The 27,077-nt window shown below is 41.4% G+C and overlaps 1 protein-coding gene across 3 annotated transcripts in view; it reads left to right on the forward strand.

Moving 5' to 3' along the window:
• Window positions 1-27,077, forward strand: part of PIR (pirin) — a 103,180-nt gene that overhangs the window by 43,671 nt on the left and 32,432 nt on the right. For all 3 annotated transcript variants that reach the window (XM_025857648.2, XM_025857650.2, XM_025857649.2), the window contains exon 6: window positions 23,218-23,302. In XM_025857648.2, the coding sequence (XP_025713433.1) occupies window positions 23,218-23,302 (85 nt within the window). The remainder of the gene's footprint in view (window positions 1-23,217; window positions 23,303-27,077) is intronic.

Genomic DNA, 27,077 nt, shown 5'->3' on the forward strand with positions numbered 1-27,077 from the left:
TCCACAGACAAGTGCAAAACGTGGTTCTGATTCAGTGTTGAGAATGGGCACAATTCGATCTGTTGGTCTTGTTGAATAAAGATGAGGACACCAAAGAAATGCATCCGGCAACTTCAAAGACTTGTCCTATGGTAGGCAGCCGTGGTTGGCACTTCATTTGCAGTTAGGAATGTTCCCATAAACAGCAGTCAGGATTTGCTCAAATCCGCTGTACAAAAGGTTGCTCTTGCCCAGGACGCTCTGTTCACCCCTGAAATAACATTCTTGGTGTGCACAAAGGGTGCCAGATGTTACTATTCCTTCACGATGTCCCCGCTGACCTAGGAAGCACATTCCAGTGGTGGTAACAAGCCCTTTTTTGGCAATAAGTGAAGAATGGGTAGGTGTACTTTTAAACCAGAGGTTACTTCCTGTGCCCTTCATACATCACTGCCCTTGGTCATCAGGATGACAGATTAGCCAGGAGATTTAGAATAAGAGTGTAACGAAAGCCATAAAAAGTCCAGGTGTTTCCCTCAATAAAGGTGAGTGGACACTTCACAGATCATTGTAATCACTTGTATGGCTGTCAAGGTTGGACTTCTAGGAGATAGTGAGTCTTTCCCCAGGAACATGTTACATATTTTTTTCTAAGCAGAGTGAAAAATACAGGACCACTATGGAGAGTTTCAGAGGCTCTTGCATGTTGCCTTGGAAGCTGAGCTCTTGGCGGATATAAACAAGGTGCATGTCAGTATTTTAAAGACCCGTACTGGCATGAATGAAGTTATGCTACAGATAGCCGCAAACACAGTATTTTCTTTTGCCCAAATCACAGACGCTCAGGATCACATAGCTTATGAATAATTTGACCAAACTCAGGATGAAAGGTGATAAGAAAATTTGGTCTCAGATACCAGTCTGATTCCATGAAACTTTAGGAATTCTGCTGCTGTGGATGGGTAGAGGTACTCCAAGATGGACAAGAATTTTTAAATTTCAACTCACATGGGCTCTAGGTCACTGATAGGGTTTACTCTGTTAAAGGAGGAGCGTGTTGTGGTCTTAAAACCACAGGGAATCCTTTTCATCATCCACTGCATGTCCTTGGGCTGTTGAGTATTCCCTGGAGTCGGTAAAATGAGATTAGGAAACCGTCAGATCCTCCCATTCCTGGAAGGACTTCCATACTGGCCATGGGGAATTGGAAGGATTTCCCAGAAAGGGAAATAGTTTGGTGGAGCTCAGCAAGTTTGTATGGAGGGCCAGCTGTGTGCGAGACCCTGTGAAGGCATGGGAGAAAAAGACGACAGAAATCAGGGAGCTGGAAGGGCCCAGACAAAGGGACAGACACATCAACTGCTAACAGTAGTATACTGCGGTGGGTCACCGGATTGGTGAACATGGCGGCTTTAGGGGAAGGGAGACTAGGTAAGAGGCTCAGCCCAATGCGAAGGTTCAGGAAAAGCAGGCCCAAGTCTACAGGAGCCACCTGACCCAACAAAGAAGGATGGAAAGTGTCTAGACAGTGCGAAGGAGACAGCACCAAGCCACAGAGGTGTTCATAAGGTGTTTCTGCTTCCAGGTGGGGAAAGACCCAGTGGAATAGCTCCATGCTTGAAGAAGGCCTTCAAAGCATATATGTTCATTGTCTTAAGCACAAAAATGGGAAAAATGGTCATCTTTACCATGTAAAACTTTTCTGGTCATTTATCTCCCTCTCTCGCCTCTCTCTCTCTTTTTTTTACTTTTCAATTTCATTTTCTTCTGTCTCTAGACATCAATTGGAGGTTCTGCGAATTGAGTCCTGGCCAGCTCAGCTTGTCAGGAGTCAGAACCACTTACATCTTTGTGTGCCTTGGAGATTTTGAGTGTCTCCCAGTCACTCCCGAGGCTTGGCTGGTAGACTCTCCCAGCATCAGATACTGATTCGAAGCCATCTGTTACTGATCAGTGCAAACGAGGTTTTGAACGCGATTTCTGGTGGCTGTGATTAAGTGTTTTCATAGGTTTTAACTGCCAGAGTCTGTCAGGCAGACAAAAGCAGAAGAGGACTTCAAATTGGGTGGAAGTCAAATGGAGGGAGCTGAGGTAGAGGAGGTCATTATCACCTCTTCCCCTCCCAAGGTCAGGGTGAATTGAGACGTAGACTCTGAGGAGTTAGCCAGATGGGGGATCCAAATGTCATCTTTATTACCAGTAAAATCTGGATAAGGGCACATGACTTGTCTCTTGAGACCTTTTGCGCTTTTAATACTTCCTACACTTCATTAAACATGTCCTGGCAGAGCTTAGAGTCCTAGGCATCCTTTTCAGAGGCTGGCCTCTTATTAGCTCGTGGCAGAAGACACAGACAGAGCAAACAGCCTAGCTGAGCATGCTCAGTTCCTTGGATTGCCCCGACCACCCGGATCCTATCCTTCCCTCTCCCCTCCGCCCCTCATGGGGACATTAGGGAGGGGTCTGGAGGCTCCCCCAGTATTCCTCAGCATGTTGTTTGTTAACTTATTGGAGTTGACCTTTAGCAATAACTGCCCCCGCCCCCCACCTCAGGGAAGGACAGAAGTTTGTCAGTGTGGACCTCTTCCCACCAAAGCTAACTTCAACTCTCTGGGACAAATTTTACCCCCAGAAGGGTCTTAAATGAATATAGAGAGTATTTTCATTAAATAAATCCCAAGGTGCATTGTATTCTAGGCTAGTTCCCTGTTGAATTATTCCCAACCATGTTGACAGGTGTGTGAGAAGCCCAAGTGGTAGCATAAAAGTTACCTAAATACTAAAATGTCCCAATCTTGAACACACATTTCTTCCATCATCAGATTTCTAGGAAGAAATCTAAACCCTTGATCTAAAACCTCTTTCTTTTATAAACCGAGTCAAAAGAAAATATAATTTCGAATTACATGCTAAATAAAGTCCCAAAGCCTCTTTACCCAACTTTAATTCTGCTTTGCTTGGGGGGAGTACGGGTTTTCTTGTCCTTTATAAGCACCACAGCCTGGCGTGTCACCCGGACTGGATGTGGCTCCATCAGGATGCCAAACTTGAATTCTTTCTACACTGCTTCTCCTTCATCTCACTTGAGAAGTAAGTCCCAGAAGGAGTAAGAGACAGATTTATGGCAATACCAGCCCTGCTTCCAGGAGATTTCATTATACAACCAAATCTCCAAGCCCTAGAGTGTTTGTTTATATCTGCAGAAAATTGATGGACACGGTCAGTCCAGAGCATTACCATAGCTGGGAGAAGAAAGCCATGTGTCCATAGTGCCTCTACCCTCTGAGCTGAGACATTCTTGCCTTCTTGAAAAGTCAGAGGCTTGTGTTGGTGGCAACTCCAGGTACCAGGTCTTAAGAAAATCTTTTACCCAACTATGGAAGGCCTATAAGAATGTGAAGAGATGTTCTTCTAATCAGTATGCAGAGAAACGGACATTCAAATAATATGCTACCGCTTGACACCCTTCAGATTGGCCAGAGTTAGGAAGTTGGGTATTGTCAAGTGTGGCAAGGATGGGAAGAACTAGAAACTTCATGCATGGCAGGCAACTAACTGTATTCATTGTGGAGAGGGAGCCAGCATTGCTTGGTTACTTAGTGAAGCTAACACAGAATAGAGAGAGTAGGCCCCAGCATTTCTGCTCCTGGATATTTACTCCAGCAAGACTTAAACAAGTAGACCTCTGGCAGTGATCATCTCAGCATCACGGGTGGTGGAAAGGAGTCAGAGACGATGTCGGTGTCACCACTAAGGACCGGGTAAGTAGGATGTGGTAGTTATGTACGGTGGAACATGATGTAGCTGCCAGAGGCAATAGATTTATATTTACTTATATCTACATTATTAGATTTTAGGAAACAGTGTGGCATAAATCAAAACAAGAAAGCAGTTTTGCACACAATAACACTTTTCAGGGACACCTGTAGATCTGAATAAACATATGAAGGGTATTATTGAAAGGCTCTTCCTTATGTGTGCTCAACTAAGAGCCAGTGGGAGAATGGCATTGAATGGGGAAAAATACAAAACAAAGGGGGCTCTCGTGGATGTATGATGACCACGTGCCATGGACCAGTTGAATTCCATTTCCTGCACTCAAAGCGAGAGGGGTGGGTGAGGGGGATATTGAATGATTGATTTGTGTTCTGCAGCGGCTTTTAACTTGGTTAGTGTAGTTGACCTCCTGGGTAGGTGATTTAAGGGAATTCTAGGAAGCCCTAACATATGTCAAAAAACCTCACTTATTGAAACTATACCATACCATTAGAGCCAATCCTTTGACAGTATGCTAGGTTGAAAAGAGCATGGACTGTGGAGTCAAGCAGACCTGGATCCAGTTTTCAGGTCTGTTTAATACCTCCGTGACCTTGGGAAAATTATTTTGAGCCCTTACTTCCTTATCTGCCAAATAAGGATAATAATGAATAGGCTTCGAGTATTTGTATGATATATAATGTGCCTAGTGACATTAAGGGTACTTAACAAATATTTGTTCCCTTTCCCCTATCTGTCTCCCTTTCTGTTCCCACATTCTTTTTATCATTAGGCTTTATTGACAGCAAATCTCTAGAACTTCTTGGGAAGGGAAATGAAAACGACTAACATCTCTTGTGGACTTAGGAGGTACTAAATTATAAGTCAGAGCTGGCCAATAAAAACGTAATGGAAGCAACATGTAATTTAAAATACTCAGTAGGCACATTTAAAAAAAAGTAAAAAGAGGGCGCCTGGGTGGCTCAGTCAGTTAAGTGTCTGCCTTCGGCTCAGGTCGTGATCCCGGGGTCCTGGGATCGAGCCCCGAGCGGGGAGCCTGCTTCTCCCTCTCCCTGTCCCTGCCGCTCCCCCTACTTGTGCTCGCTCTGTCAAATAAATAAATAAAATCTTTAAAAAAAAAAGGAAAAAGAAACAGGTGAAATTAATTTTAATTGTTTATTCAAGCCCAGTTATCCAAAATATTGTCATTCCAACATGTAGTCAGTATAAGTTTATAATGAGACATTTTACATTTTTGTTCTAAGTCTTTGAAAGCCAATGTGCATTTTACACTTACAGCACATCTCGATTCACATTGAGCACATTTCATGTACTTAACAGCCTCATGGTTAGTGGCAACTGTTATTAGTGAAGTTTTGAGTGCTTTACTTGTATCAGTTTTTTTCCTCCTGATTTTTTTTTGGTTAATATTTTGTTTTTTTTATTATTTTACTTATTTTTATTATTTTTTTTATTTTTTTCCCACCGATTTTGCTTGGATTCTTTGGAAAACAGAGCCTGGGGCAGGTCTTCCCTACAATCCCAGGGCAGCGAGTGTGAGGGAGAAAGGAAAAGAGACAAATACTTGGTGGTACAGGATGCCTGTTCAGAAAACTCTACCTCAGGACTTTGTAATGGAGAAAGAGAGAAGAATTTTTCTGTCATTCCACATCTTCCATCCCTCTTTGGCCAAAACTCGCCCCACTGGGGCTAATGCCCTTCTGGACTGTATCACCTGGCCACTTGAGGCAGCCTCGGAGGAGGGCACGTACCACATCCAGTGGCTTGGATCATCATTCCAGGCTGGGTGTGGATCCAGAGCCTCAGTTGGTCTGTCGGTCCGCCTCAGGCCCAGGAGCTCTGGAGCTGCTGTGGTTCCCAGCATGGTGGGGGCAGTCAGTGAGGAGGGGGCCAAGGGCTCAGGAGCTGGTGAGGCTGAGAGACTGAGGAGGCACCATGTTGTGTGATTTATCTTGGGTTCTCACAGCAACATAACGAGAGAGGGGACTGAGGTACAGCGAGGTTAGCTGTGCATCTAGTGAGTGACAGAGCCGGCATTCTGACTGGATGTTTGGCTCCATAGTTTGCGCTCTAAACCACAAGCTCATAGGTCCTTACCAGTTTGGCACAACCCAGCATAAATCAGATTTTCTGCCGAGAACAGATTTTTATCTGTGGAAACTTTAAAGACAGGGAGGCCTAAGAGGAGAGATGGATTGTTGAGGGTTTCCGAGGAGATTCTTGACCCATCGGTAATTTTGCTAAGGAGCTGACCACTTCCTACTTGCCCAGATGGGGGTAGGAGTGGGTTTCCAGCCCTTTAGTTGATTTGGTCAACTCTTTAATTTCCCAGAGCTGTTGCTGAATAGTAGGGAACTTCCTCTTTTGTTTGTGGATAGAGCGGAGGCCATATTCAATACTTCTGGAGCCTGTTTATATACTTACTTTATTTAGATGGGTTGGTGTAGAAAGTTTGGGGATTTGGAAGTTGATCAAGGAAGAGACAGGTTCGTGAGAGGCGGTAACACACAAGCTTTATTTGGGTGGTGCATGGACAAGGTTGCCTTGTAAGGGAGGTGCCTTACAGTTGGGAACCTTCCAGAGACAGAGGCACAAGGCCACACCCAGAAGGGGAATAGCGCAAGAAACTTCCTGGGAGAGTAGGGGAAATCAGAGAGGGGGCCTACCTGTCTAGATGATGTCGCTCAGCAACAAGGTCGAGGGCCTCCGGGACAGAGAGCTCCAAAGGGCAGCAGCATTTGGGGGACTTTTCTAGCTGCAGGGTGTTGTTTATTGCTAGGAGACAGTGGGTGCGATTTCATAGGGTATGTGTGGTAGGTGGGCTCTAAATGGCTAAAAATATGTTTATTTGGAGTATATTTAAAGCAATTGGATGCAGGAGAATTTAAGTTGGTTTCAGCAGACTTTGGGCTGAACAACATAGGGACCATCTCCGGCCTACTTACATAATAGTTGGACAAGAAACTTGCCATTCATTCACCTCCTTCATTGCTGTAATGGTGTATTAGGCTATGAATGAAGTTCTTTTTTTTTTTTTTTTAAGATTTTATTCATTTATTCATGAGGGACAGAGAGAGAGAGAGAGAGAGAGAGAGGCAGAGACAGAGGGAGGAGCAGGCTCCCCAAGGAGCATGGAGCCCGATGCGGGACTCGATCCCAGGATCCCGAGATCATGACCTGAGCCGAAGGCAGACGCCCAACCATCTGAGCCACCCAGGCGCCCTATGAATGAAGTTCTTAAGGGCAGCAAGAGTTGAGAGTTCGGAATACTATGAGTTGATTTTCAGAGCCAACCAAGACCTACTCTTCCTTTTTCTTCTGTTGGAATCAGAATGTCAGGCAGCAGTAGACAGGAGAGCTCAGCTTTCCAGCTCTTGCACCACTTGGTATAGGAGAAGGCTGCAGCACACCTAGGTGAAAGTCTTTTCCAAGGTCACACAGCTCATTGTGGAAGGAATCTAGGCCCAGACTCAGGTCTCCTGAATTTTGCCCCATTTTATTTGCACAGCACCTCTGCCTTGCCGTACCATTCAGCCCTGGTGCATAAACTTGCTGAGTGTGTCTCTTTGCAGTTTGGGAAAGCCTTATCTCTTTTTCATGGAAGGCAGCTTCAGAATGAACCTTTCTCTCTTTCTACACCAGAAGGATACCTTCAGGCATGTGCCTGTACAAGTAGATACCCCTGACTGGGTCAGAATGTCCTGTAAACGATCACGTAGGAGAAGCCCTGTGCCATAATAAATTCCCCCTTAGTCATATCTGCACAGAGGTATCCGTCCCAGTGCTCTGATGAAATCTTATCTTTGCCGAATAGCTTCCTATCTTGATGCACTTTCTTGCAAGAACCCTTAAAAACATCTTAGTAAATACCAAATATAACTAAGAGAGATTAAAAAATATTATAAAGCCCCGGGAGGAATATTCTAGCATCAGTTAGTGGATTTGCTGACTCAACCTTGGAACACGTTAGGCATGGATAGGAGGCAAGGGATAGGAAGGCTCCCTCTTGGCATATTTGGGGGTCATTGTGGTTTTACTGTACTGTTGCCTTTGTAAGATTATGGGTGGGTCATTCCTATAAGGGATGGGTATTTGTTCTTCCTCTGGTTTTAATTTTCCAAAAAATTAAAACATCTCTAGCCCAACTTCAGGCAATAATGCTGACTCAAATAGTGAAGAAGTCCAAGTTCGGTTTCACAGTTAACATGCCTCTGCTTAAATATCAGGATCGTGAGTCCTATCAGCATCTTTATTCCCTTCTTCTTTAGCTCTTCTCTCCTCACTACCCCTCTCCTAAACAGAAGGTGTTACTGTTACTTTTGACAACAGGGCTGCTTGAGATAAGATGCTGTAGACCCTGGACTGAAGGCTAATGTGGCTATGTCCAAAATTCTCGGTCAGCTGGACAGCTTGATGCTCAAGATTTCCTGAAATCCTTTATGGTTGATAGAAGTTAGAAATGTCTGGCTCTCTCTCTCACCCCATACAGAGTTGGTGTTTTGCCAAAGTGTTCCTTGTCGTTTCTTTATGTAGCACTTCATGTATATGTCAAAATATGATTGCGAAGTTTTAATCCTCCCACGATACCTTTGGCACTGAGCATGGAAACTAATCTTTCCCACTCCTTATCGGAATTCTTTAAAACAATCAAGAACTCAGAAATCCGAGTGCTTTGGATTTGAGACAGAAAACTTACCATTTCATTGAAGGGCATCAGCTTATTCTGAGCAATGAGATCGGAAGTTTGCTTTAAATAATGTGGTAAATGTACTTTTCACTTCCTCAAAGCCTTAAGATCCCCAGGAGAAAGAGTAAGGTATGGTTCTCCGCTTGGGGGCCGAGGGGTCTGGCAGTGAGTTTCTTGAGTGTGTGTGAACTTGTTGATGGTAGAGAAAAGGGGTCTGTGCTGGTGGGTTTTTCCCCCCTTGTGCAAATCCCAGCAGACCATGAGAGTGGGACGAGGAGATTGGGAAGCCCGATGGGAAGTGTACTAGATCATGCCAAGAACTCCTTATGGAATAGATCTTCCTCTGTTAGTTGGGGCTCCTGAGCTAGTTAAGTTTTCTTCATTAAGTCTCTTTGTTCTGATTGACAGAAAGAGAACCTACCTGAAATAGACCCAAGAAGATAATCATCAGGAAAAGATAAGGCAACTGGGACAATTGATTAACCATTCATAAAAAGACACCAGTTTAGCTCATGATCTCCTACCTGATAGCAAAATAAATTCAACATAAAGAATTAAATGTTAAAAATCGAGAACTAGCAAAATGTAGGAAGACACATGATCTTTGGATGGGGAAAGACTTTCTAAGTTTAAAAGCATCAGAAGGAAAAGACTGATAGCTCAACCCATGTTAGAACTGCTGTAAATGAAATTAAAGCCAAAAACATACTGGGAGATTTTTACAGCAAATATTATTAAAGTCTAATAGCCTTAATTAATTAATTATTTTTAAAAAAGATTTTATTCATTTATTTGACAGAGACACAGCGAGAGAGGGAACACAAGCAGGGGGAGTGGGAGAGGGAGAAGCAGGCTTCCCGCGGAGCAGGGAGCCCGATGCGGGGCTTGATCCCGGGACTCTGGGATCATGACCTGAGCCGAAGGCAGATGCTTAACCAACTGAGCCACCCAGTTTCCCATAGTAGCCTTAATTTATTTAAAAAAAAAACCACCTTTCATAGAAATTGATGAGAAGCACCTGCCTCCCTTGATGCCCCCTTGCCCCCCCCCCCCTTCTCGGCTCCCACTCAGTCGCAGTCACAGAAGATTTGTCCGCACGTGTTGTGTCGGCTCCCCAACATCCTCAGTGCTCTCAGCCTGGCGTCCAGCCCCATCAGTGCCTAGAGTCACCACTGACTTCCACGTAGCCAAACCCAGAGGTCATCTTTTCTTTTCACGTTGACTCTTCCTTTATACATGGGCTGACTGCTTCCTCCTTCTCCGCACCCTCTCTCCGTTCCTTGGTCTCTGTGATGATGGGTCCTTTTGTCTCCCGGTGCACCTTGCTCCTTCAGTTTCCTTTCTCGGGTAGGTCCCCTTTCCTCTACCAGACCCCTACATGCTCGAGTTCCCTGGATCTCAGTCCTCAGTCCTCTCTCATCGAACGTCCTCTCCCTAAGTGAGCTTGTCCATCCCATGGATGTAGATGCCGTTTATAGTCTTACAACTCCCACACTGATATTCACAGTGCAAGCCTTACCTCGGAGCTCCGTGTACTCATTTATTCAACCACCTTCTTGGCATCTCCTTTTTCATGTTCCTAGGCCTGTCACATTTAAAGTAGTAGAAGTCGAATTCTTGTTCCTCCTACTCCCACGTGTCTTGACAACAAACCAATGAAAACTCCTTTCCCTTCCAGTCTCTTCCATCTTAATAAATGAATGGCACTCACTGCTCAAAGAAAAAATGTGGTGGTCATCCTTATTCCTTCTCCTCCCCAAGCCACATCCAGTCCTGAAGCAAAACCTCTCTATCCCTAAAATATATTTTAAATTTATCTACCTTACTCCTATCCCCTGTCCAGTGCTGGACAGACCCACTGCAGCAGCCTCTTCAGGGGGCTCCTCTCTTCTGTTCTTACTTCCTTCCAGTTCTCCAAATTGTGGCTCAAGACATCTGTGTAAGATAAAAATTGGATCAGTGTGTTCCTGTTGTACTTTTTTTTTCCTTTGTACTTTTAAAGAAATCTTACTGCCTTAAGGCCTTTGCACAGGCTGTACTCCTTTCTCTGACCAGAAACCTTTTACCCTCAATTCTGTTCATTCAAGGCCTTCCATTGCTCTCCTGATTTTCTCTCTCTACACCCTATTTATTTCTATTATAGCATGTGTAATTTTACATTTAATTTGTTACATTGTCTTCCTCACTAGAAAGGAAACCACAGAGGCTGAGCAGATCTGTTATTCAACAAGATACATAGCCAATGACTGACACACTACATGCTCTCAATCGGTATTTTTTAAATGAGGGAAATAATTAATAAATGAGGGAAAACTTAACTAGGTAATGAGCAGATATTTTATAAGATGGGATATACAAATGGCCTAATTAATACATAAGCAGCAGCTAGAATAGTGCCTGGTACATACTAAGCCCTTACATATTTAGCTATTGTTATTCTTTTTTATAGATTTTATTTATTAGAGAGAGAGCGAGTGTGCACAAGCAGGGGGAGCAGCAGAGGGAGAGGGAGAAGCAGACTCCCCGCGGAGCAGGGAGCCCGACGCAGGGCTCAATCCCAGGACCCTGGGATCATGACCTGAGCCGAAGGCAGACGCTTAACCGACCGAGCCACCCAGGCGCCCTGCTATGGTTATTCTTATATTAATAATGCTTAATAGTAATATCACCCAAAGTTATAGCAACATCAAAAGAGCAAGACAGTAACAATTTCTGCTTCTTAAATTAGCTAAAATTAAAAAAATATCTGACAGTCAACATTTTGATGAAATGGGCACTTTTTAGAGGTAGTTACCAAGTGATTTGACAAAGAAACAATTTGGATGAAAAGCAATTCAGTTAGTATAAGAATTGGTCAAAATGATTTTTTGTTCAAAAACAAGGGCTGCTAGACCCTGGTTGTTCAGATATTGGTGTTTGTACTATGGAGGTGGTGCCTTTAAACTTTCTTGTAGATTAAGCTTTTTTCCTTATTTTTTTCTGTCTATTTTTTCAGAGATTTTTCAGATACTTTTTTCTTTTCCTTTCCTTTTTTCCCCCCAGAAATTAATCCTTCAGTTCTATATTTGTGATAAGGGTGTATTGGAGAAAAAAATCTAAATATGCAACAATAGGTGATTTGTTGGAATGTTAACTTCCTAACAATTGGGGGCTAAATGGGGGGAAAAACAACATTTAGACCATGGAAACCAGGGGCATGAGTAGGGTGATTGATTGCTCGTCTGTTTGGGCTCACTGAAGAGTGGGGGGCCCGAACTTTCAACTCTGGGGCAAGAGAGCAGAGTGCCACCATATCCCACTATATTCATCCCTCCCATCAACACTGAAAGCCTTCAGGGAGCAAAACAGCGCCACCTAGTGCAGGCTGGAGCCGCATACACCAAACCCTGCCCCCCTGCACCCTGGAGGCACATTTCCACTAAAATAAGTCAGTCTGAGAATCAGCCCAGCAAGCTCCTCCCCAGAAAACCAGCAGAAACAACGCACTCGAACCAAGTCTCCTGATCGTAGGGTACTACAAAGCTTCAGCTCTAGGGGAAATAGGATCTAGCTTCCTTTTTACTTTTATTCTTTGCTTTTTTCATTGTATTTTCATTTTCTTTTTTTCACTTCCCTTTTAAAATTTTTCATTAATTAAAAAAATTCTTAATATATATATACATACACACACACACACTTTATATATTTATATTATTTCTTTGTTTATTTTCAGGTGTTTTTGGGGGGTGGAATCTGGATTCTTTTAAAGCAGCCCAAAACACACCCAAGATCTAGTTTTTGTTTTTGTTTTTAAAGATTTATTTATTTATTTTGAGAGAGTGAGAATGAGAGAGAGAGAGAGAGAGAGAGAGCATGCACATGAGAGGAGGGAGGGCCGGAGGGAGAAGCAGGTTCCTCGCTGAGCAGGGAGCCTGATGCGGGACTCGATCCCAGGACTCCGGGATCATGACCTGAGCCGAAGGCAGTCGCTTAACCAACTGAGCCACCCAGGCGCCCCTAGTTTTTGTTTTCTCTTTGTCTTTTATTTTGTGTTTTTGTTTTTCTTTCTTCTTTTCTGGACAAAATGATGAGACAGAGAAATTCATCCCAAAATAAAGAATAGGAAGTAGAACAGCCAGAGATGTAATCAATACAGATAAAAGTAAGATTTCTGAACGAGAATTTACAGCAATGATTATAAGGGTACTGGCTGGGTTTGAAAAAAGCATAGAAGACACTAGAGAATCCCTTACTGCAGAGATAAAAGAACTAAAATCTAGTCAGGCCAAAATTAAATTAAAAATGCTGCAACTGAGATGCAATCCCAAATGGAGACCATAAAAATGAGGATGGACAAAGCAGAGGAGTGAATCAGTCAGTGATATAGAAGATAAAATTATGGAAAATAATGAAGCTGAAAAGAAGAGGGAAAGAAGGGGTACCAGACCATGAAGGTAGATTTAGGGAACTCAGCAACTTATTAAAATGTAATAACATTCGTATCATAGGAGTCCCAGAAGATGAAGAGAGAGAAAAAGGGCCAGAAGGTTTATTTGAACAAATTATACCTGAAAACTTCTCTAATCTGGGGAAGGACACAGACATCAGAATTCAATAAGCACAGAGAATTCCCATTAAATTCTACAAAAGCCGACCATTGCCAAGGCATATCATAGTCAAATTCACAAAGTACACAGATGAGGAAAGAATCCTAATTCACAAAATACACAGACAAGGAAAGAATCTTGAAAGCAGCAAGGGAAAAAAAGTTAACCTACATTTCCCTTAACTTACAAGGGAAGACAGAGCAGGTTAGGAGCAGATCTGTAGACAGAAATGTGGCAGGGCAGAAGAGAGTGGCATCAAATACTCAACGTGCTGAATGGGAAAAATAGGTAGCCAAGAATTCTTTATCCAGCAAGGCTGTCATTCAGAATAGAAAGAGAAATCGTTTCCCAGACAGACAAAAACTAAAGGAGTTTGTGACCTGCCCTGCAAGAGATTTTTACGAGGTCTGAGTGGAGAAAAAAAAGACCAAAAGCAACAAAGACTAGAAAGGAGCAGAGAACATCACCAGAAACACCACCTCCACAGGTAACATGGTGGCACTAAATTCATATCTTTCAATAATCACTCTGAATATAAATGCTCCAGTCAAAAGACATAGGGTATCAAAATGGACCAAAAAACAAGATCCATCTATTTGCTGCCCACAAGAGACTCATTTTAGACTTAAAGATACCCACAGATTGAAAGTGAGGGGGTGGAGAACCATCTGCCATGCCAATGGACATCAAAAGAAAGCCGGAGTAGCCATACTTCTATCAGACAAACTAGATTTTATTTTTACTTAATTTTTTAAAAGATTTTATTATTTTTTTAGAGCAGGGGGAAGGGCAGAGGGAAAGGGAGAGAATCTCAAACAGATTCCCCACTGAGCACAGAGCCTGACACAGGGCCTGATTTCACCACCCTGAGATCATGACCTGAGCTGAAATCAAGAGTTGGACACAGCTGACTAAGTTACCCAGGTGCCCCTGGACAAACTAGATGTTAAAGACTGTAACAAGAGATGAAGAAGGGCATTGTATCATAATTAAAGGGTCTGTCCATCAAGAAGATCTAACAATTGTAAATATTTATATCTCAACCCCAAATATATAAATTGATTACTAATAACCATAAAGAAACTCATTGATTAATAATACAATAATAGTAGGGGACTTTAACACCGAACTCACAGCAGAAAATCTAAGCAGAAAATCAATAAGGAAACAATGGCTTTGAATGATACACTGGACCAGATGGACGTAACAGATATATTCAGAACATTTCATCCTAAAGCAGCAGTATACACATTCTTTTCAAATGCACGTTTGGAACGTTCTCCAGAATAGATAACATACTGGATCACAAGTGAGCCCTTAACAAGTACAAAAAGATTGAGATCATACCATGCCTATTTTCAGACCACAACACTATGAAACTTGAAGTCAACCACAACAAAAAATTTGGAAAGACCTCAAATACATGGAGATTAGAGAATATCCTACTAAAGAATATCCTACAACCCCTAGTGAATGGGTTAACCAGGAAACTAAAGAAGAACTAAAGAAATATATGAAAGCAAATGAAAATGAAAACCCGACAGTCCAAAACCTTTGGAATGCAGCAAAGGCAGTCCTAAGAGGGAAGTATATTGCAATACAGGCCTACCTCAAGAAGCAGGAAAAGTTTCAAAGACACAACCTAACCTTATGCCTGAGGAGCTAGAAAAGGAACAGAAAATAAAGCCAAGAGCCAGGAGAAGAGGGGAAAATAAAGATTGGAACAGAAATGAACAATATAGAATCAAAAACACCAGAATTGATTAACAAAACTAAGAGCTAGTTCTTTGAAAGAATTAATAAAATTGATAAAGCCCAAGCCAGACTTACCAAAAAGAAAAGAGAAAGGACTCAAATAAATCACGAATGAGAGAGATGACAACCAACACCACAGAAATACAAAGAATTATAAGAGAAGACTGTGAGAAATTATATGCCAGCAAACTGGGCAACCTGGAAGAGATGGGCAAATTCCTAGAAACCTATGAACTACCAAAACTGAAACAGGAAGAGATAGAAAATTTGAACAGACCTATAATCAGCAAAGAAATTGAATCAGTAATCAAAAATCTCCCAACAAACAAAAGTCCTGGGCCAGATGTCTTCCCAGGGGAATTCCACCAGACATTTAAAGAAGAGTTAATACTTATTCTTCTGAAAATGTTCCAAAAAAATAGAAATGGAAGGAAAACTTCCAGGCTCATTTTATGAAGCCAGCATTACCTTGACTCCAAAACCAGACAAAGACCCCACTAAAAAAGAGAATTACAGACCGATATCCCTGATAAACGTGGATGCAGAAATTCTCAATAAAATCTAGCAAATCGAATTCAACAGTACATTAAAAGAATTATCACCATGATCAAGTGGGGTTTATTCCTGGCCTGCAGGGGTGGTTCAGTATTCGCAAATCAATCAACATGATACACCACATTAACAAAAGAAAAGATAAGAACAATATGATCTGGTCAATAGATGCAGAAAAGATATTTGACAAAATACAGCATCCTTTCTTGATAAAAACCCTCAACAAAGTAGGGATAGAGGGAACTTACCTCAACATCATAAAGGCCATATATGGAGGACTCACAACTAATACCATCCTCACTGGGGAAAAACTAAGAGCCTTTCCCCTATAGTCAGAAACAAGACAACATGTCCACTCCCACCATTTCTTTTAAACATAGTACTGGAAGTCAAAGCCTCAGCAATCAGACAACAAAAAGAAATAAAAGGCATCCAAAGTGGCAAGGAAGAAGTCAAACTTTGGGGCGCCTGGGTGGCTCAGTTGGTTAAGTGGCTGCCTTCGGCTCAGGTCATGATCCCGGTGTCCTGGGATCGAGCCCCGCATCGAGCTCCCTGCTCAGCGGAGAGCCTGCTTCTCCCTCTCCCTCTGCCTGCCTCTCTGCCTACTTGTACTCTCTCTCTGTCAAATAAATAAAGAAAATCTTAAAAAAAAAAGTCAAACTTTAACTATTTGCAGACGACATGATACTTTATGTAGAAAATCTGAAAGACTCCACCAAAAAATTGTTAGAACTCATACATAAATTCAGCAGAGTTGCAGGATATAAACTCAATGTGCAGAAATCTGTTGCATCATTATACACCAATAACGAAGCAGCAGGAAAAGAGAGCAAGGAATCAGTCCCATTGCAATTGCACCAAAACCAGTAAGATACCTAGGAATAAACCAAATTAAAGAGGTAAAAGATCTGTACTCTGAAAACTATAGATCACTTATGAAAGAAATTGAAGACACAAAGAAATGGAAAAGCATTCCATGCTCATGGATTGAAAGAACAAACATTGTTAAAATGTCTATAGTACCTAAAGCAATCTACACATTTCATGCAATTCTTGTCAAAGTACCACCAGCATTTTTCACAGAGCTAGAACAAACAATCCTAGAATTGGTATGGTTCCACAAAAGACCCCAAATAGCCCAAACAATTCTGAAAAAGAAAAAACTGGAGGCATCACGATTCTGGATTTCAAGCTCTATTACAAAGCTGTAGTCATCAAGACAGTATGGTACTGGCACAAAAACAGACACACAGATCAATGGAACAGAATAGAGAGCCCAGAAATGAACCCACAACTATGTGGTCAACTAATCTTCGACAAAGCAGGAAAGAATATCCAGTGGAAAAAGGACAGTCTCTTCGACAAATAGTGTTGGGAAAACCGGACAGACACATGCAGAAGAATGAAACTTGACCACTTTCTTATACCATACACAAAAATAGATTAAAAATGAATGAAAGACCTAAATGTGAGACAGGAAACGATCAAAATCCTAAAGGAGAACACAGGCAGCAACCTCTTTGACCTCAGCCGTAACAACTTTTTACTAGACCTGTCGAACTATTGGGACTTCATCAAGATAAAAAGCTTCTGTACAGCAATGGAAACAATCAGCAAAGCTAAAAGGCAGCCTGCGGAATAGGAAAAGATATTTGGAAACACACCTGATAAACGGTTAGTATCCAAAATCTACAAAGAACTTCTCAAACTCAACACCCAATAAATAATCCAGTTAAGAAATGGGCACAAGACATGAATAGACAATTTTCCAAAGAAGACATCCACTTGGCTAACAGACACATAAAAAGATGCTCAACATCACTCATCATCAGGGAAATACAAATCAAAACCACAATGAAACACCACCTCACACGGGTCGGAATGGCTAAATTTAACAACACATGAAACAACAGGTGTTGGCAAGGATGTGGAGAAAGAACTGTCTTGCACTGTTGATGGGAATGCAAACTGGTGCAGCTACTCTGGAGAAGAATATGGAGGTTCCTCAAAAAGTTAAAAAAAGAACTACTCTATGATCTGGCAATTGCACTACTAGGTATTTACCCAAAAGATATAAAAATATAGATTCAAAGGGGGAACATGCGCCCCATTGTTGGCAGCAACATTATCAACAATAGCCAAACTATGGAGAGAGCCCAATTGTCCATTGACTGATGAATGGATAGGGAAGATATGTGTGTGTACACTGGAATATTACTCAGCCATCAAAAAGAATGAAATCTTGCCGTTTGCAACAACGTGGATGGAGCTAGAGTGTATTATGCTAAGCGAAATAAATAAGACAAATACCATATGATCTCACCCATATGTGGAATTTACGAAAGAAAACATGAACATATGGGAAGGGGGGAAAGAAAAAAAGGAGAGAGGGATACAAACCATAAGAGAAAGATACAAAGATACAAACCATAACAATGGAGAACAAACTGAGGGTGATGGAGGGGGGTGTGTGGGTGATGGGTATTAAGGAGGCACTTACTGGGTGTTGTATGTAAATGATGAATCACTGAATTCTACTCCAGAAACCAATATTGCACTGTATGTTCAATAACTAAAATTTAAATTAAAAAAAGATTTATGTGCAAAGATGTTTATCAGAAGTTAGCAATGATGCGCAAAAAGAAAAAAAAAGACCCAAACAAACCATAAAACATAATATCCAACAGTAGGGCGATGATCCAACATGAGGGTGAGGGTCCCAGAATAGGTGGAAATTCTGATTCTTTCTCTTCTAGGGTTTTGAGGGTTTGCACTTGTTAGTATAATTATTTAGAGGAATTTGCTTAAGCAACATACAGTAAGATTGAGCATTTGAGTGCATTTTCTGAAAAATAACTAAATCATAAAAGGTTTTGAAATCCTTCCCACAAAGAAATGGGAATGCTTTTATTACGGCTCTGGCATGTGACAAATTGCAGCCCCTTGCTTTTGGGGAAAGCCAGCGTGGTGGCAAAATCAGCAGCATTCAGCAATCAGTGGATGGCAATTACGTGTGAAAGGAGCAGAGACGGAATGAAAGAGACCTCCTGCGCCATGCTCACACATAGCAACCAGTGTGTGTGCGCTCTCCTTTCTCGTGGGAAGACGTTTTAAGCTTCATGGCTTCCATGTGGAAGTGATTTCATCTCCTTAATTAAGATCACATTTACGAATAAAAGCGGAGTCAGGAAGCCAGCTTGACGAGGGTATCCCACCGAAAGCCAGGGTAAGCAGGAAGTCTTTGAAGGATCTGAGATGAAGGTAGCTGGGGTTCGGAAGGAAGTGGTTTTGTAGACCTTGTTTGGTCTTGTTGCATTGCGGTCATTATTGGAGTGGTGTGTTAGGTTCTTTAAAGGTTTAATCCTGACATTTATACAGAAAGAGAGACGAGGCTTTTCTGGACTTGGTAGCACCCCTGTTGTAGGTTAGCCAGAATTTATCCTTAACCTCTTCTGAAGAGTTTTACGTTACCTTCTGGAAGCTTTGCTTACATATTTGAATTCTAAGATTTTAAACGATTAGATTTTTCAAACACAGACTAAAACCTTTAAAGATAAGTTTCCTAAATACTTTTAACAGAAATGTGAATGAGAAGAAAGACAAAAGAGGAATAGCCTTGGATTTTAGCACCTGTTCAGGCAGGTATTGATCAGGACAAAAACAGGGAAAAGGAAAAAGAAAACAATTTCACTGATGCACTTTAAGTGCATTATTTCTGTTCATGCTGAAATGGATTTGTAGAATAATATTTTATTTTAGGTTGTCATGGACTGATTTATTTTAATTCTGTGGAACTAGATAATACATTGACAGCTAAGTTTTAACCAAGAAAGAATAATTTGTTTCATTAAATTCTCAATCTGTTTTGAGGACCGTATTAATAGTTTAGTAGTACACACAAAAATAGAACACAGGAAAGAATGTCCTAATGGTGATCTTTCTTTATGGTTGCAAATCAATAGTGTGTGTAATAGAAAAATTAAATCTAAGTTTGCTCAAAGTGCATTCAAGGCTGGCATTATCTTTCAGTTAAATAAACATAATTTACCTTTGCTATTTCAATAGAGTTACCATGGAAGATCAAAATTATAAAAAAAGCTCTCTGCTTTTCAAAAACTATGTGTAGGGGCACCTGGGTGGCTCAGTTGTTAAGCGTCTGCCTTTGGCTCAGGTCATGGTCCCAGGGTCCTGGGATCGAGGCCCGCATCGGGCTCCCCGCTCCGCCGGAAGCCTGCTTCTCCCTCTCCCATTCCCCCTGCTTGTGTTCCCTCTCTAGCTCTGTCTCTCTCTGTCAAATAAATAAAATCTTTTAAAAAAGAACCTATGTGTATATACATGTATGTATATACACCTACATACACTCATGGGAACAGCTTCCAAATTGATTTTATCTCCTTATGGATTAATTGAAACAGATTAATATACATGTAGGTTTGGGGTAGTTGATCATTCAAGTTGTGAGTTATATTAAAACTTTCAATACCCCCATTTTCAGTATAAAAAAGGACATTAGAATTGGGATTCTCTTTTAGGCTATAGATGTAAAAAACACTTCCAGAATGAATTAAAAATTTCCCTTTAGCCCTTTTCACACTGTAAGTTGATGGGATATATTTGTGGCTTTATAATGTATCTCACTGGTTTCTGTTTAGATTTTCGTAAATGAGTACAGAAATACAGAATTCTGTGTGTGTTTATGTGTGCACACGTGGGTCTGTGTAGTGGCAGTCTTAGGTAGGCTACTCTCTTTTTGGACAGTATGGGTGAGGTTGAGAAGCTTGAGGCAGGAAGAAAAGAAAAAGAGCTAGCCAGGAGGGCAAGACTGATTGATGACTATGGTGGAGGGCAAGGGTAGAGCAAGTTAACCCGTGGCTTCCCACTTACTCCCTCCTGTTCCAGTTGCCCTCCCTTGCCCCAGACACATTCTCCCTTCTCGACAGCTCTAGTCTCAGAAATCAGAAGGGAACTTTCAAAATTAGAACTTGGAGATAAACATTAATTTTCTGACTCAGAAGTTTAGAACCGTACATGGGTTTAAACATCAGTGAGTCCTATCATGCGATTTTCAGATGAGTGAACTAAGCCCAGTAGAAGATTCGTGCTTTGTTAGTGGGAAAAGCAATGCTATAGCATTGGTGCCTCCAGATTTCTAGTTCAAGAGTATTTTTATGCTACCTTCTGGGAGAATTCCAGTAAAAATTAAACCAAGGGCCTCTTTGTGATGAATCCCTTTGCTGTAGGCAAAGATACTGCATCTGCTACTGAGGCAGAAGTTAGGAAAGACACAGTTGAATGAAACGGATTCTTTTTGTAGAGAACCAAATATTGCCCAGGCAGAGGAATCATCAATACTACGTGAAGCTGACCCTGGCTCTTTTTTTTTTTTTTCTTTATTTATTTTTAAAGTAATCTTTACCGTCAACAAGGGGCTTGAACTCACGACCCCGAGATCAAGAGTCACATGCTCCATCGACTGAGCCAGCCAGGCACCTCTACCCTTGAACTTTTTAGAAGTAATTTTAGAAGACTTCTTCAGAAAAAAACAGATCCTTTCCAGATGGTGCCATACACACCTAAGGATCGTAGAGAATTAGATCCTGTGTCCCATGGGTGCTGCCCTGGCTTTATGTAGGTTTCAACATCTTCAGATTGATTGTGAATGTTTGGCCTCAGGTTGCACTCAATGCCATAAGTGTTTCTGGTTTTACTTATGCATGCTCAGGGGAATTTTCTTTTGCAATCTTTGAAGCTATATTGATGCAGCTTGGCCTTCTAAGCCACATAAAACCACCTACCAGACCTTTTAAAACCCAAAGCTTCACAAATGAGATATTCACAGGAGAGGGAACAGTCTTCTGATAACATTATTTATTACAATTCTCTATTCCAAAATTTAATGTACAGACATACACTTTGACCATATCAAATCACCTGTCCTGACGAGAGCCCTTTTGCTGCATGTAGGTAAAGATACTGATGAGTAATGCCCTATGTATACTGTAAATAAATGTATTACTATGCATGGGATTTTTCCATTATGAAAATCAATCAGTTGATAAATATTTATTGAATACCTACCATGTGACAGGCACTGTGGGGTGGCCCTGGGTGAAAAGGCAGCAGTGTTCATGTCCTCATAGTGTTTATAGAAGTACTCTCTGCAAAATGATGCCTTTATCGAGGATAGTAAATAATTCTAGGCTCTGGATTCTCTTTTGGTCTATTTACATAGGCATGTTTTTAATGAATATAAGCCTTTTATTAAAATAGAATATAGACACAGAAAAGTATATAAATCAAGTATATATATATGCTCAGAAGAATTTTCACCCAGTGAACACACCTATGAAACCAAACCCAGGTCAAGAGACAGATACTGTTTGGCCTCAGACATCTCCTTTTTAACCCCTTTCAGCTACTGAGCTTCCCAAGTAACCACTTTTCTGACTTCTGACATCATAGGTTAGTTTTGCCTTATTTTGAACTTCATAGAAATGGAATCATACGGTATATGGTCTTCTGTGCCTGCCTTCATTTGCTCGGTATTATGATTGTGAGATGGATCTGAGTTGTTGTATATAGTTGGGTTCATTCATTCTTCTTGCTGTATAGTAGATTTTGTTGTATAAGTAAATTACAACTCACTTATCCCTTCTGTGGTTGAAGATAGCTGCAGTAGTTCCAGTTTTTGGCTGTTACTGATAGTATCACTATCAAGATTCATGTACTTGACTTTAGGTGAACATTTCTGTTGGGGATCCACCTATGTATGGAATGGTGGGTCATAGGTTATGCATCTATTCATCTCTACTGCATACTGCCAAGCAGTTTTTTTCAGTGTTTATACCAAGTTCTAGTCCCACCAGCAGTGTATGAAAGTTCCAGTTACTCTACATCCTTGCCAAATTTGGTGTTGTGTGCTTTTTCATTTTTGTGTGTATTTTCAGTTTTTAAAAAGTCAAACAGAACCACTGGGGCTTTGTGATAAACAATGAGAAATCATATAATTCATAGCAACAGTGATAATCCCTTGGATTTTGGTCTGTGCCAGTGATTCAAAATGGTATCATAGTGGATTACAAACTCTGCTTAACCGTTGATGAAATCAAAGCCACTGTTTACAGTGGAAAATCCTGCAGAAGTTTGCCTTTCTCACATCTGGAATTGTGGCTTTTTCAAGCCAGTGGTGGTGAACGACCTTTTTTTTGCAAGAGGGTCAAGTTAGAACAAATAAAAGTATTTACTGGCCACTTTAAAAATTTTTTTAAATGGATATGGCTTTATTGAGACCTGGGGAAGAAGCATGCATTTTGGGCATGAGATAACCTACTATATCAAGCACAAGATTGGAAATGAGAAAGCTGGAGCAACTCTAGGCCAATAAACTATTAACCTCAGACCATATCTGAGAAATGATTCTAGGGAGAGAGCTGTCGTCCTGAAAGTAGTCTGTCAACCATATTGTAAAGCTAGGAAGACTAACTTTTAGACCAAGATCCTTAAGAGGAGGCTGTATGGTAGCCCATCCCCTTGCTTTAACAGCACTTGCCAAGGAGAAATTGTTAATATAATCATCAGGGCCCCAGGCCCATCAGAGAAGGGCACAGCTGAAGTGAGGAAGAACTTTATTTTTTTTTTAAAGATTTTATTTATTTATTTGAGAGAGAGAGAGAATGAGAGAGAGAGAGCACGAGAGGGAAGAGGGTCAGAGGGAGAAGCAGACTCCCTGCTGAGCAGGGAGCCCGTTGCGGGGCTCGATCCTGGGACTCCAGGATCATGACCTGAGCCGAAGGCAGTCGCTTAACCAACTGAGCCACCCAGGCGCCCCAAGGAAGAACTTTATTTTTGGAAAGATACTGATGGTTTCCTTTTCCTTTTCAGTCTAAGATTTACACTCGCACACCAACCTTATATTTGGACTTCAAATTGGACCATGGAGCAAAGCATTGCCAGCCTATTCCTAAAGGTATGATGGCTTCTGGGGTTTCGTCATCAGAAAAAAAAACAAGAGGCCCCTTTCCCTGAAATGTGTTCATTTCTGAGCCTCAGCACAAGATTTTATGAACTTTGTTTATGTGTAATTACGTTTAACAAATATTGCTGGGGCTTTTTCAGCAAAGAAGATCAGGTAGAATTCATAGAACGTTAGGGCAGACTGTCTGCCCTCCCCCCATCTTACAGGTGTAAACACTAAAACCCAACAGATGAGTTACTTGTTCAAGTCCTCATAAGGACTTTCTGGACAAGGCAGAACTTTTACCCATGTCTCCCGATTTCCTAGCCACCCGTGACTGTAAGTGTTCCTGGAGGCAAATTCCAACTTTGTCACTTATGAACAGGTGCACCCCTGATTGAGAAATAGGTATCTCTTGATAAACGTATTGTTATGGATGACTTACTCTAAAGTTGACTTTTTAAGTTCAAAGACTCATTAGAAAACTCCCAAGTGTTTAAGGCCTATTTATTTAAAGATTTCATTTAGAGAGCACAAGCGAGGGTAGGGCAAGAGGGAGAGAGAAAATCCCAAGCAGACTGCCCACCAAGTGTGGAGCCCTACGTGGGGCTTGATCTCACGACCCTGAGACCACCACCCGAGTTGAAACCAAGAGTTGGATGCTCAACTGACTGAGCCACCCAGGCGCCCTGAGGCCAATTTTATTTTTAAAAGTGGTTGCACCTGAGGTCATTAGGCATTCACCTTGGATCCATTATTTTCTTCTTTGGTTTTGTGGTTCTGGCTATTTTTAGGTACAGAAAAACTTTTTAATTAATTCACTTAGACATATTACTACCCTTAAACACAATTTTTTTATAACAACAAGTATGAAAGCACATATGCTTTCTTCTAATTTTATTTTTATTTTTTTAGATTTTATTTATTTATTTGACAGAGAGAGAGATAACAAGAGCAGGAACACAAGCAGGGGGAGTGGGAGAGGGAGAAGCAGGCTTCCCGCGGAGCAGGGAGCCCGATGCGGGGCTCGATCCCAGGACCCTGGGATCACGACCTGAGCCGAAGGCAGATGCCCAGTGACTGAGCCACCCAGGTGCCCCAATAGATTTTATTTATTTTTTTCTTTATTTAAAATTTTTTTTTTAATTTTATTATGTTATGTTAATCACCATACATTACATCATTAGTTTTTGATGTAGTGTTCCATGATTCATTGTTTGCGTGTAACACCCAGTGCTCCATTCAGTACGTGCCCTCTTTAATACCCATCACGAGGCTAACCCATCCCCCCACCGCCCTCCCCTCTAGAGCCCTCAGTTTGTTTCTCAGAGTCCATAGTCCCTCATGGTTCATCTCCCCCTCCAATATCCCACCCCTTCATTTTTCCGTTCCTACTGTCTTCTTTTTTTTTTTTTAACATATAATGTATTACTTGTTTCAGAGGTACAGATCTGTGATTCAACAGTCTTACACAATTCACAGCACTCACCATAGCACATACCCTCCCCAATGTCTATCACCCAGCCACCCCATCCCTCCCCCCCCCCAGCACTCCAGCTACAATAGATTTTATTTTTAAGTAACCTCTATACCCAACATGGGGCTCAAACTCACAATCCCAAGGTCAAGAGTTGCACGTTCTTCTGACTGAGCCAGCCAGCCGCCCCTGAAAGCACATATGCTTTAACCTTTAGTGCAGTGCTTTTTTCTTTTACTTTCGAGTTTGCTTCCCTCCAGTTCCTTCCAGTACCTTCCCTATATATCCCAGCTCTATAGGATATATCGTAGATATATACTCAAATTAGATCTTGCTGTATAATGGCGGTATACTGTGCTATGGGTTGAGTGCAGTGCATTTAGCTCTTGCCTCTCAGCAGGCACTCCTTTCATACCTAGTGCTTGGCCACTGCACGTTGGTCTGCGATAAACATCCTTATACACATGTCCTTCCTTACAGGGACTTATTCTGATGCAGTGGGTTTCCAGGGATGGTCACAAGGTAGATGCATGTTTAATTTTAAAACATTTTAAAAATTGTCAGACTGCAGTTCACAAACACAATCACACTTTCCATCAGGAGTATCTGAGAGTACCAGTTGCTCGGTGACCCCACTGACGCTAAGTGGATGGTTCATGTTGAGTTTTGTTCTACCCTTCGTCACCACTCTATATGGCTTCATGAGAGAATGTGTGTATGTCCCTTGAAAAGGCTAGACTTCGGTTTTATTTTGTCCTTAAAAATTCTAAACCTGAGATTTGTTTTCAAGAACATTTTTGGAGGGATGCAAAAGCCAGTAGCTTAGAAATGCACGTTTATCACTGAGTCAGTATAAACCCACTTGGAACAAGTCTGTTATAAACCCAGCTATAAAGCCAAAGAACCTATCATTTTCAAGACATCAGTCCAGGTATAGCATGTCCTCTCTTTTTCTCAGTGTCTCTGTCTGTCTCTGTGTGTCTGTCTTTCTCTCCGTCTCTCTCTCTCTCTCTCTCTCTCTCTCACACACACACACACACACACACACACACACACACACACACACTCTCATCCATGTTTGCATTACATTCGGTGACAAATCCAAAGTTTGAGGCATATCTGTCCGGTACCAGACAATTTAATTCAGGTATTATAAAGCACTTATTATTTACAGACTTGACAGTTCTGGGTGCCTATAATCAGCCATATTGGCTGGTGAGATTATGCTGCATAAATTTTATTATCAAGTCATTCAAGTCAAGGTCACCCTTTGTCCTTTTTTTTTTTTTTTTAAACCACCTTTCCGGGCCAAATTCCATTATAAAACCCAAGGACTGTTTAAATTCATTTTATTTGGGTGCTTTGCTGTATCCAATATTTCTTAAAATGTGTTTGTCATTGGCTGGGTCCTGGACATGTTTTGTTTATAATATTTTGATTGTTTTGTTACTTGTGGTAAGGGGATTTGACATGGATGTCTGGGTTATGTTTGGCTTTTGGCATAAGCTTTGCAATCTCACTGATCTAAGGTTGACATCATTGTATCATTACCAGAGCAATGGGATAGAAGTAGAGGAATGCAGTCCTATCATCGCATCCCCGATACCAGGGAAATACGGATTTCCCAAGGGACATCCAGTTAAGGGTGATTGGAAACATTTCTTGTGAATCAGACTAGGTTTTATCTGAATTCTTTCCTGTAAATAGTATGAGAATTGGTTTTTAGCATCTCTCTCTTCCCTTTGGTTAAGGCGTATTGCTGTGGAGTTGGGCTAATCCTGCAGAAAACAGATGTTTCATGCAGTGGTGATTTGGAAGGGAACTGATAGCAGGAACGGAGCCTGGACAGTGCATCACTTACAAAGAATCCAATTTGTCAAGTCTCTGACAGTAACAGATTCCTCCAGCATTGGCCACACGTTTTTCATGTTAGTTTCTGGCTAGAATAAGTAGTTGTTTTTGTTTTGGGGTTTTTTGTTTGTTTTGCCGTGACTTTTACCGTCTCTTACAAAGCAATCTGATTCTTTTTGCTGCAAACTGACTCACAGATAACACTGTTACCATTCACTGAGAAGGACCTGAATCTGTATTTCTAGGAATATATCAGTCCTCATGTCCCCTTTGCTTCTGATGGCATCAAAGTTAGGCTCTGAACAGCATCTCTGTTGCTCCCCATCTTCCTGCACAGTGATTCTGCCACTAAGTATTTATTTGTTTTTATTTTTAAAAGATTTTATTTATTTATTTGACAGAGAGAGACCATAAGCAGGGGAATGGCAGGCAGAGGCAGAGGGAGAAGCAGGCTCCCCG

Source organism: Callorhinus ursinus, unplaced genomic scaffold, assembly GCF_003265705.2.
Source record: "Callorhinus ursinus isolate GAN/ISIS: 27379988/994484 unplaced genomic scaffold, GSC_fseal_2.0 scaffold16, whole genome shotgun sequence".
Classification (NCBI taxonomy): domain Eukaryota; kingdom Metazoa; phylum Chordata; class Mammalia; order Carnivora; family Otariidae; genus Callorhinus; species Callorhinus ursinus.